The 12791-nt window shown below is 37.8% G+C and overlaps 1 protein-coding gene across 1 annotated transcript in view; it reads left to right on the top strand.

Moving 5' to 3' along the window:
• CCDC102B (coiled-coil domain containing 102B) overlaps nt 1–12488 on the top strand; it is a 305511-nt gene extending 293023 nt beyond the window's left edge. Inside the window, exon 12 of the mRNA XM_047828886.1 lies at nt 12430–12488. Within this exon, the coding sequence (XP_047684842.1) occupies nt 12430–12461 (32 nt within the window). The 3' untranslated portion in view covers nt 12462–12488. The remainder of the gene's footprint in view (nt 1–12429) is intronic.
• The last annotated feature ends 303 nt before the right edge of the window (nt 12489–12791 follow it).

Consider the following 12791-nt stretch of genomic DNA (forward strand, 5'->3'; position numbering starts at 1 on the left):
GTTTACTTTTATTATAATTTATAGTCTTTTTATCTTTCAACGATATTGTGATTGCTTTGTAGTAATTTCAGATTGTCATAGCTCAGGTTCTTGGGGTGCTAATTTTTCTGCTGTGTTTGTTTGCTCTCTCTCACATTGAATCACTACTTCTTATGGTTTGAAATTTTATTTTTGAGCTAATTTCCCCATCACGTTGAGCCATTTGGTTTGTTTCTTCTACGTGTTCCAAAGGTTTCACTGGTAATCAGGTTGGTTTTCCTACCTGGTGATTGCTTTAGCTTCTCCATGTCAGTGCCTGCTCAAGTCTGTGAGTTTTAATATTTTTTACTATGAGAGTGATTTCTTCACACTCTGTTGAAGGCAGAAACAGGCTTGCTTTTTCACCTGAGCTTAATATCACATCGCCTATGTTAGTATGAGCATTAAAACCCAACCATTAAATGCTTATTTAGGGCTTACATCTTGGTACTCCTCCTTATTTTCTCAGGTTGTGATGACTTTTATGTGTTTTTTAGTAAAAGGCGTACCGGTTAAGTTTCCCATATCATTGGAATTATTAGAACAATAAGTCGTATAACATTTTAAATGTCTATTAGACATTCAAATGTAGATACCAAGTTGATAGTTGGGTATACAAGACCAGAACTCAGCATCCAAAATGAATTGATTGTGTGTATGTATCTAAAATTATAATCATAAAATAAACACATTGTTGAGAGTTCGAGTTAGGATTGCGACTGGGAGGCAAGCAATGTGTTTGGCTCTCTAGAAGCCACTAGTGACCTTGACAAGAACAGTTTCTCTGGAATCATGTGAAAGAGTAATAATGAGAAGAGTTAAAGAAATTATCCAGGATGGAGAAGTAGATACAACAAATACAGAAACTTACTTCATAAAGTTTTATTTTGAGGGAGAATAGAGATAAGGACTCTATCTTGAATTGGGCATAGACTCAATATTTAAGTCTTCCCAAATCTTTCGTGTTTGTCTTATGTTACCTTTAAATGTGCCCCTTTTACACATTTCCTTGTTCTCCTTAAACTGTTCCTATTATTTGCTAATTTGCCTGCATCTAAAATTTCATCTGTGAGGGTGGAAACAGGGACTTCAGTTCACACTTACCATCGGCATCTAGCAGTGTACCTGAATGCAGCATAAACGTATTTGTGTTTTTAAATCACTTGAGCGGGAAGACTTGTTTAAGATTGGAGACAAATAGTATATATTGTTTCGCTATTGATATAGTACATGCCCTCTGGGAATTGTAAAAGAGAAATACGTGAAGTAAAAAGTTCTATTTACCCCAAACAGAACTTATACATATTGAATTTTAATTTTTTTGAGTTCTTGCAGTCATTGGATCTGTGCAACCCATGATTAGAGCAGAGTGAAGATAATTTATTCTTAGTAATAACAATAATAATTAGCTGTGTATAAAATATCAAATCCGTATATTTATATATATATGTACATACATATAATTTACTATGAAGAATATGCCTGTTTTAAACATACATGTTTATTACATTTAATATAGTAGAAAAATTCTTTTTGCCTGGAGAGACTTTCAATCTTTCTTCATCATACAGTAATTTTTAATGAACTCCAATTTCAGATACAATGTTCCTTTCTCTAGGAAATAATGCCTTCTTTGTGCTGTTAGCTGCTTTGTGTATCTCTTCTTGAGCATACCCCTAACATAGTTCTTCCCAAGATAGGTATTTCATTTTTCTGCTTTTATTTTTCTCAGCAAATAAGTCTATGGGTTGATTTCATAGCTCTATCCTTGGTGCTTATGATAGCGTCAAGTACATAGCTGTTTGTCAATAAACACTTGAGAGTGAATGAAAGGATGGAATGAAGAAGAGAGGGATGAAAGGAAGAGGGAGAGAGGGGGGAAGGAAAAGGAAATACAGAGAAATAATACATTGGATAACAGGCATTTTTGGTTGCTCAATGTCTAGCTCCTTGCCCACTGTAGCTTTCTTGACACATAAACAAGTAAACACTTCAACATGTGATAAAGACTATGAAGAGAAATGAACAGATCATATAAAAGATAATTAAAAATAGTACTATGAATCCTTACTCAGATTCGGGTAATCAAGAAAGCATGTCAGAACAAATAATAGGTAAACTAAGACCCAAGTGATATTAGGATTCAGGTTACTGTAGAGCTGTAAAAGCTCTTGGCAGGGGGAAAGGAAAAGCACGTCTGAGTACTCGGAGGCAGGAAAGGATTTGATTAATTCAAACTGTAAAAAAGGTAAATTCCTGAAGACTGTCCTGAGTTCTTTCATCAAGATGTGAATGGAATATCCTACCTCTGCCTAAAACTACAATTGATTTTGCCCTGCCTCTCACATATTAGTTTACCTGGGTTTAGAATTCTATGTTATTCAGTAACTGAAGACATTCTTTTATTCAATAAGGTCTCTTGCTGTTGCCGATTATAAATATAGTATTCATTTATTTACATGTTCTTGTTTCCCCTAATCTGTTTGTGCTTTAAAAATCCCGTTCAGCCTTTGATGTTTGTTTGTTTACAATATGTTTGGCTTTGAATATATTTTTGTGTGTCCTACTCAATATTTTGTGCAATGTTTTTAGCATTTCCCCCCTGTAACATAGCGTTGGGAGGCTGTCTTATCAACAAAAAGGCAGAATCTCACTAGGAGAAAGCCATTTTTATCACTGCTCCTTCTCCTCCTACTTCCCACCCAGCAAGATTCAGCAGATATTTTGTGATTATAATACAAGGAGCTTAAGGAAAAAGCCCATAGGAATGAGCTCAGGGTGGCAAAGCAGAGAGATGAAAAGGGTCCAGTCCTTGATGGTGTTTGCTCTATCTACTCTGGATTCCTGACACCCAGACTTATCACTGCATTTGATAAGAACCAAACGATCTAGTCAGTCTGTGTTTTTCTTCTTTATGTGTAATTAGTGTATCGCAAATGGCCTACACATATTGTGTCATTTAAAACTTACAATTCCGTGAAGTTGCTATTATTTGCATTTTTATAGATGAGGAAACTAAGACTTGGAAGTTAAAATTAGTGAAGCTTGGGCACCTGGGTGGCTCAGTTGGTTAAGCGTCCGACTATGGCTCAGGTCATGATCTAACGGTCCGTGAGTTCGAGCCCCACATCAGACTCTGTGCTGACAGCTTAGAGCCTGGAGCCTGCTTCGGATCTGTGTCCCCCGATGCCATCTTTCCCCAACTCACACTCTGTCTCTCTCTGTCTCTCAAAAAATGAATAAATGTTAATTTTTTTTTAATTAGTGAAGCTTTTCCATATTTTCTCCAACATGAATATTTTGGGGAATATTGACTTAAATGACTAGATAGTCCTTAATGGAGGCTCAACAAACATTTTTTTAGCAAATTGTTTAGTTATCTCTGGCATTTAACAGACAGTCATACTCCAAAGTTCAATTTACATTCTGTGGCCTTTACCTCGTCATATTCACTTTACGCATATTCAAGCATAGTCTCTATATAGATGGTTCCAGAAACTCTCTTTCTTCAGACGTTACCGTTGGGAATTCCTATCTCTCGACATAGATATACACAAGATGGCCCACCAACACCTCAAAAGAACATAGCAAAGTTGAACTCATTACCTTCTCTCATTTTTTCAAACTTGTCTCTTTAACCACTGTTTTTGCCTGAGCTACTTTAAGCAACATCTTTCCAAACTTCTAGGAAACAAAAAACCCTAAACTAACCTGCCTCCAAAAGCATCTGTAATATTTTTCCACTGCTGTTTATCTACATTCCCTACTCCAGTCCATAGTTGCATGATTTTTCACCCTGACCATTGCAATGTATTTGTAATTGACTCATTTCCTCCACTTTTTATTAGGTTTGTCTTTGAAACTCTGGTGTGAATATTTTTGTTCCTGCTTAAAGCCAGACCCTCTTTGCTTATAGAGTAAGTCTCGAGCGCCTTAGCATGACATTTAATGGACTCGTAATTTGTGTTCCAATATCTCTTTTCCAAACTCAAGTCTATTCCTCAATTACTTAGGTTCATTGGCTATCAACAGACTGTCGGCAAGTTATTTCCAGTTTCCCAAGTGCTTCTCTCTATTAAATATAGTTGAACTATATACTCTGTTGTAGATTTCGGATTTGTACGTGTCAATACACTATTGATATGAATATTTGGTATTACAACACTGGTGAATACGATACTGTAAACTCACACTGTTTCCACATTATTTTGTCAGCAAAGTTTCTACCCTCTAGCTCTCCATCCGTGGCCTTTTTGCTCTCATATTTAATTCTTCATGGTAGATGTCCCCAAGCCACAGCCGTGGGGCACTGCATGTTGAAGTTTGTGTTAGCCAGGAGGCAGATTCTGAGACAGATAACAACACGTGGGAGGTTTATTAGGGAGGACAACCCCTATGGGAAAAGGGAGCAGGCGATATACAGCAGAAGGAGAAGTAGGACTGCAATGAGAGAGAACAGTACTTCAGCTGGCCTCTGGGGAGTTCTGAAGCCAGGATAGACCGTGGAGCTGTGCCCAGAGTGAGGAAAGCCATTGTTTTTACTTCTAAAAGAGCCAGGCACTCAGTCGGTTAAGCGTCGGACTTCAGCTCAGGGCATGATCTCGCAGTTGGTGGGTTCGAGCCCCCCTCGGGCTCTGTGCTGACAGCTCAGAGCCTGGAGCCTGCTTGGGATTCTGTGTCTCCTCTTCTCTCTGCCCCTTCCCTGCTCACACTCTGTGTCTCTTTGTCTCTCAATAATAAACACATGTTAAAAAAAAAATTAAAAGAGCCAGGCTGCTCCTGGGAGAGGATATGTACTTAGGGAGAAGGCTCTTTGTCCCCAGGGAGAAAGAGCCATCTCACATTTCCAGCTGCCGGTGGAATACATTCTCCCACCCTGCCAGGGGTTCTGAGGAGCACAGGACAGCATCCCCCAACACCAGGTCTTCCGTGTTTCTCATCCACCCCTCATAATTTATTCCCAATACCCTATCTTAACTCATTTGATTATTTCTTAGTAATTTTCACAGTTAGAAAAGTTGCTTATTAGGCATCTTTAATCCATCGCCTCTACTGGCTTCTATGTGCCGCGAAAGTAGAGATTTTGTCTGCCTTCTTTACTTTTCTATGTAAAATGAAGAACCCAGTCATTGTCACATAGTAGATCCTCAGTGAACGCTTGCGGAATGAATGACTGATAATGTGGCAACTCTATAGCTAGCACTAAAATCACTCTATTTTTATTTAACATATATTAAATGAGCCTTCTAAAGATGCTACTTACAATCACAGCGCTCTTATAATAATGTATCATAAGTATGTTTATGAATAACACTGAATTTATTTCTGTTGAAATACATGTTGCTTTGATTTCTATATTTCTTGATGTAAACATTTATTATAGATACAGAGGTAGGCACTTATCATAAGAAGCAGGCAGGTGGTACCAGATATTTTTAGAATATGCTTAATTTGGGTGAGATTGTGAGTTCTTTAATGTATTTAAGTAGATGGATTTGATCTGCTATCAATCCAATCTATCTGAGTCAACTCTGAGAAAAATCTGCCCTTGTTGATAGACTCCAGCTATGTAATAGTGCTAAGAAGGCCATCAACAGACCATGAGCAAGTTATTTCCAATTTTCCAGGTGCTTCTCTCTATTAAATGTAGTTGAACTATATATTATATTGTGGATTTCAGGTTTATAAATGTTAATATACCATTATTATGAATATTTGATATTATCGATGTAAAATTCATAATTTCCTATAGATTTAAAAAATCGATCAAATACCATAACACATAATACTCTAAATTTCCTGCATGTTATTTTGTTTTTCCTTCAAATAGATGCCTAGAAATGTATCTGATTAATTTTTACCAGCCTCCCGTGTCATTTCAAGTTATAATAAATGCATTTTAGTTCTGTCAGCTTGTCACAATCAAGAACATGTAAGCCTCAATACTTGATGTATCAGATATAAAATTAATTCTAGGTAGAAAGCAATATTCTTACTTATAAGAGCATAAACTAATACATGTGTTCAAAAACCACATATAGGGGCGCCTGGGTGGAGCAGTCGGTTAAGCGTCCGACTTCAGCCAGGTCACGATCTCGCAGTCCGTGAGTTGGAGCCCCGCGTCGGGCTCTGGGCTGATGGCTCAGAGCCTGGAGCCTGTTTCCGATTCTGTGTCTCCCTCTCTCTCTGCCCCTCCCCCATTCATGCTCTGTCTCTCTGTCCCAAAAATAAATAAACGTTGAAAAAAAAATTAAAAAAAAAAACCACATATAACATTTAAATCAAATGCTTTGCATCACTACAGTCAATTTGAGAAACTAGTATTATCCTATCGAAATATCTGTATATAAACACATTATGAATGTTTATTTTCTACATTAAGACTCAATCTCATTACTCATATGCACTTATAAAAAGATTTTGAATTATATTTACTGTTCAGTTTTATAGCTTTAGATTTATAGAGGATTACACACTAACAAAAATCTGTAGAACCGGATATTCTTTACATATGCTTGATATCCATTCAGATTTTTCTCTTCCAAAATAAACTATAAACATATTACATCATTGTTTTATGTATTTTACCATTAAAATATACTAGAATAAGCTTGCTCTAAAAGACCATAAGAATCTGTATTATCCACTTAATTCTCTTTTCAAATGCAAAACATTAACTCTTAAATAAACATATATTTGGACGCCTTCCAATTGAACATTTAAGCAACTTACAGGGAAATAGATTCTTTGGATAAAGTCATCAAACATATGCATGGGACTATAATTTGTGATACTAAGAGCTTTCATCTTTTAATGTGTATTCAAAGAAAGAACTGGGGTGGTAGAAGTCTCATTACAAGAATAACAAGAAATGGGCATATAGTAGCAAAGGCCAGAGCTTTGAGAATTAAAGAAATCCATCTCTCTCCAGGAAGTAAAATGGGGATTTGGAGAATTAATGGCTTAAAATGTTAAAAAAAACTTGTGAAGTCTTGAAAGTAAGGCCCGATAACAAGATTAAAGCCAGCGATGATATAGTGTTTTCATAAAATGAAAAGTGCAGGAGTAATTTACAACTAGGTTGACTATAAGCAATTTGCATAGTGTCTCTAAGACTGAAGAGGGAAAATCGTAAAAAAGGAAAGGTATGTGAAGAATTTGGCATACAGCAGGTACTTACCTAATACTAATTGCTTTCGCCCTACACTGATTTTTAAAAACATCTTTGTATTAATGAACTAATCTTTTTCTTCTAATGTGGAATCCAGTTTTTATTTTTATTAGAATAGAAAGTAAAAGTATGCAATAAATGTAATTAAAATATGTTTGTAGATAAAATTTGATATATTTTCTCATGAAACAAAACGTGGCCAGGCCAGGTTTGCCAAACTCAACTGTAAGCAGGATTCCCCTTTTGGCCTAGATCATTGTAGCACCTACAAACATGTATCTTCCCTTTACATATTTAAATGCTAAAAATTCTAGATCATCTCCTACCACCCAGTATTTCATTGTTCAGTTAGGTTACATCTACTTTACTAAAAAACTCACGGGTTAAGAGTAAAACTTTCTACAACTAGCAAATACTACTGGTTCTCCAACTTTAAGTGGAATCACTAACACACAGAGGGCTTGTTAAACACAAAGTTGCTGTGGTTTCTGATTCATCTGGTCTTGGATGGAATTCCCAGGTGATGCTGATGCTGCAGGGCTTAGGAACAATGTACTCAGAATAGAGTTTGGCCAATAATACATAGCCACCTCCTAGGCCTGAGAATAGGCTGACCTTCCCTAAGCAAATGACCAAGCAGTAGAATGTGAATGCTAGAGCTCTGCCTGCAAGGATGACACATGCTTGAGGTGCAATTTGCACTCACTGACAAATTTTTGTGTTTTTTCCTTCCTTTCTTCCTTTCTTCCTGCCTTCTTCCTTCCTCCATCTCTCCCTTCCCTTTCTTGCCTTCTTCCTTCCTTCCTCCTTTTTTTATTCTCTTTTTTCCCTATATGCACATCTCAGAGTTGTTTTTGTTAGTTTTCTTTAAATAGAGTTAAGTAAACAAAGTGGGACTTCCAGGGAAGATGGCAGAGTAGAAGGACCCTAAGCTCACCTCATCCCATGGATATACCTAGATAATAGCCACAGCACTGTAAATAATGTAGAAAAGGACTGCAAGACCAGTAGAGTGCTCTCTCCAGCTAAATGTAGAGAAGAAGCCAGATCAAAGAGGGTAGGAAGGGCAGAGACAAAGTTGGACCCATGGTGGTGTCTGCAGGAGGGAGGGACATGCAGGAGTGGACAGGGCAGAGGGACAGAACCTACATTAGGCATCCCAGGCACAGGAAACTCACACTGGGAAGATGGATCTCCATAACATTTGGTGATAAAAACGAGATAGATTAACTTCACAAGTTCTTGTAATAGGTGGGGCTTAATGCCTGGAACTTCAAAAATCAGCAGGTTGGCTCTGAAAGCCAGAGGGTAATAAAAAAACTGAATCCCACCCTTGAAGAGATAACAAACAGATATAGCATAGAAACAGCAGTTTGAAAAACACCTAGTATATGGGAAGAATTATTGACTAATCTCAATGTGTGCTGTAGGGGCAGGGATCATTAGGAGACTTCTCCAAGAACAAAAGAGCTAGAGGGCACCACTTCCCTCCCCTGACCCCCCAGCCTAGATACACAGTCACCTGCTGGAACCAGCACAGAACAAACACTCTTGATCTAGCTTGCTAATAGTATGCCTGACCCCTGCATTCTCCTGCAACTTACCCCCTTCAACCAGGACTGGAAAGAAGTTTTCCAAAGCAGCTACAGGTCCCCTCCCATAGCAGCCAATGTAAACCTTGCTAATACCATGCACCCTGCCCTCATGTTCTGAAGATCAGCCCCCACCAACAGACCCTCAACAAGAATCCATCCAAAGCAGCATCATAAGCATACCAGTGAGAAACCCCAACAGGGGCTGGCATCACTCCAAAGTGACTCCTGCCCCAGGGAAAGGGGAAGATAACCACACACACAAATTCAGCTGTGGTCCTAGCAGTGGGCTAGGGGCAGACATCTGGTGTGACTACAGGCCCTGCCCACCAATGAAAACTTCTCATAGGACAACACAGGAAGAGCACCCTGCAGTTTGGTCCTACCATGGATCTGGCAAATGTCTGATCCGACCCAACTCAAGACCAAGGCCACAGACTGGCCCATTAACACCACAGGAACCAAACCCTACCCACAACAGGCAAAGAGAACCATTGCAAATAACTAGACTGAAGGCAAATACACCTCATCCACAACAGTAGGATGCACGCAACACACATAAGAGATACCCATGAAGCACCAGGTTGCAGTAAGCAGGGGACATTGCACCACAGGGCACTACAGGATCTCTTCTTTATAAGGCCGCTACTTTAAAAGGCAGGAGATGTAGCTGACTATCCTAACACATAGAAACAGAGAGAAAATGGAGACAGAGGAATGTATCCCAAATGAAAGAACAGGGCAAAATTCTAGCCAAATGAAATGGAGATAAGTAATATGCCTGATAAGGAAATAAAATAAAGTTCATAAAGATACTGGGCTTGAGAAGAGAATATTTCAGTGAGACCCTCAACAAAGAGATAGAAAACATTAAAGAAGAACCAATCAGAGAAGAATTCAAAAATGAAATGAAAAATATAGTAGTAGAATAAATAGTGGACTAGAAGAAGCAGAAGAAGAAGGACTACAGGGACCTGTAGTCCAAAGTAATGGAAAGTAACCAAGCTAAAAAGAAGAGAAAAAAAAGATTAATAAAAAAATGAGAATAGATTAAGGGAATGCATAGACATCATCAAGCATAGCAACATTCACATCATAAGGATCTCAGAAGGAAAAAGAGAAAGAGAAGCAGAGTGTATATGAAGAAATCGTAGCTAAAAACTTCCCAAATCTGGGGAAGGAAACAGAAATCTAGATCCAGGAGGCACAAAGAGCCCCCTAAAAAATCAGCCCAAGGAGATCAACGCTATGTCTCTTACATAGAAATGAGAATGGCAAAAAGCATGGAAAAATAATTTTAAAAGCAGCAAGAGAAAACAAAATAGTCACATACAAGGGAAACCCCATAAGGCTATCAGCTGATATGTTTTATATGTAATGTATTGTCAAATTGGTTTCCATACAACACCCAGTGCTCATCCCAACAAGTGCCCTCCTCTCTGCCCATCACCCAATTTCCCCTCTCCCCCAACTACCATCTACCCTTAGTTTGTTCTCAGTCCTTAAGAGTCTCTTATGGTTTTCCTACCTCCCTCTCTGTAACTTTTTTTTTCCTTCCCCTCCCCCATGGTCTTCTGTTAAGTTTCTCAGGATCCACATAAGAGTGAAACCATATGGTATCTGTCTTTCTCTGTATAGCTTATTTCACTTAGCTTAACACTCTCCAGTTCTATCCACGTTGCTACAAATGGCCAGATTTCATTCTTTCTCATTGCCAAGTAGTACTCCATTGTATATATAAACTACATCTTCTTTATCCATTCGTCAGTGGCTGGACACTTAGTCTCTTTCCATAATTTGGCTATTGTTGAGAGTGCTGCTATAAGCATTGGGGTACAAGTGCCCCTATGCATCAGCACTCCTGTATCTCTTGGGTAAATTCCTAGCAGTGCTATTGCTGGGTCATAGGATAGATCTATTTTTAATTTTTTGAGGAACCTCCACACTGTTTTCCAGAGTTGCTGTGCCAGTTTGCATTCCCACCAATAGTGCAAGAGGGTTCCCGTTTCTCTACATCCTCGCCAGCACCTATAGCCTCCTGATTTGTTCATTTTAGCCACTCTGATGGGCGTGAGGTGATATCTCATTGTAGTTTTGATTTGTATTTCCCTGATGATGAGTGATGAGCATCTTTTTATGAGTCTGTTGGCCATCTGGATGTCTTCTTTAGAGAAGTGTCTATTCATGTTTTCTGCCCATTTCTTCACTGGCTTATTTATTTTTTGGGTGTGGAGTTTGGTGAGCTCTTTATAGATTTTGGATACTAGCCCTTTGTCTGATATGTCATTTGCAAATATCTTTTCTCATTTCGTTGGTTGCCTTTTGGTTTTGTTGATTGTTTCCTTTGCAGTGCAGAAGCTTTTTATCTTGATGAGGCCCTAATAGTTCATTTTTTGCTTTTAATTCCCTTGCCTTTGGAGATGTGTCGAGTAAGAAATTGCTGCGGCTGAGGTCACATAGGTTTTTTCCTGCTTTCTCCTCTAGGGTTTTGATGGTTTTCTGTCTCACATTCAGGTCCTTCATCCATTTTGAGTTTATTTTTGTGAGTGGTGTGAGAAAGTAGTCTAGTTTCATTCTTCTGCACACACACAAGTTGTATACTTATGTGATGACATTTTAAAGCTATGATCTCATGAATGAGATCGTGCTTAGAAAAACTTGCCCTGTTTGGTAATTTGAAAAGGATCCAAATGATTTCCCCAGTATTTTCTAATGCTTTATGGCTTTATTTTTACTGTTGGATCTCTGACTCTTGATTATTATTAGTGGTAGTGGTAGCAGTATAATATGTGGGAAAGAATACTATTTTCGGTTGTCTGCCTACTTGTTGGAAAACAATTTAACTATACATTTTTAACTAGTATCATTTTATGTGATTTTCATAAAGTACCATGACGGTATTTTTCTGAAATTTAAATAAACAGTTTTAGATGTTTTTCTTAAAGGATTACAATATGATGACAAACTAGATGTTTTCTACAATAACAGTACTGTTAACTTGGCCCAACACATTTTATGAGAAGCTACATTAGTGATAATCTGAGGCCAATTCGTGTAATATATTGATTCATATCTTATATTTATAACAAGGTTGGTTGGAGATACAGTCATTTAATGATAGGTTTATTCTGTTTCTTCCCAGGGTAGGACCCTTACTCCAGGTATCTTAGCCCAAACCATGTGGTTTTTAGAAGGGGAATGTTCACAGCAGGACTTCAGCAGCACAAAACCTTTGTTCTTAGAAAAATAATTAAAAGCAGATAGCTAACTTTTAATACTTTTCCTAATTTAGCAGAGGAACAGCTCTTCTCGCATTTATTTTTATTTTATTCTTCATTTGTGAATATGTGATTTCCTGTTTTGGAAAGCATACATACAAACCATATTTGCATAACAGAAAATGGATCATTCATTCAAGAACATAAATTTACATTGTTTTTCAGCCATTCTAGTCACACAAAAATAAAGTTTCCATTTATGGTTATATGCTAATCATATTTCGTTGCAGAAATAAAGAGTCCCAGTTGAAGAGATGCTTCATCTGAATTCTTCCTAAAACGTTCTTCTCCTTTGTCAGAAGAAGTTGCCATTCTTCTGACCTTATCAAAGCAAATTATAAATAATGGAATTTCTGTTTTCTTTTCAAAGGAATTGTCGGGCTTTCAACGTGCCCACTATAAATGAAGCAGACAATACCAGGCAAAAATAGTGGAATTGACACATGCAAACAACTGTGTGGACCAAAAGGAGTCTAAAGAAACAGAGGTCCAATGGAAGGACTAAAACAGGGACTCATCCAAAAGGAAGAGTGAGGCACCTTATGTGTGAGCACATGTTGAATAACGTCAAAGTAGCATCTTATAGCTTATATAAAGCATTTCCCCCTTTATTAATGTATGGTTTCATTGAGATAAAAATCTTCACATTTTAAAAACTAGAATCAGTAAAAAGTCAAATGTAAGGGAAGAGAAAAATATCATATAGACAACATGCTCATCTTTGTGATGACA

The sequence above is a fragment of the Prionailurus viverrinus genome, chromosome D3, assembly GCF_022837055.1.
Source record: "Prionailurus viverrinus isolate Anna chromosome D3, UM_Priviv_1.0, whole genome shotgun sequence".
NCBI lineage: Eukaryota > Metazoa > Chordata > Mammalia > Carnivora > Felidae > Prionailurus > Prionailurus viverrinus.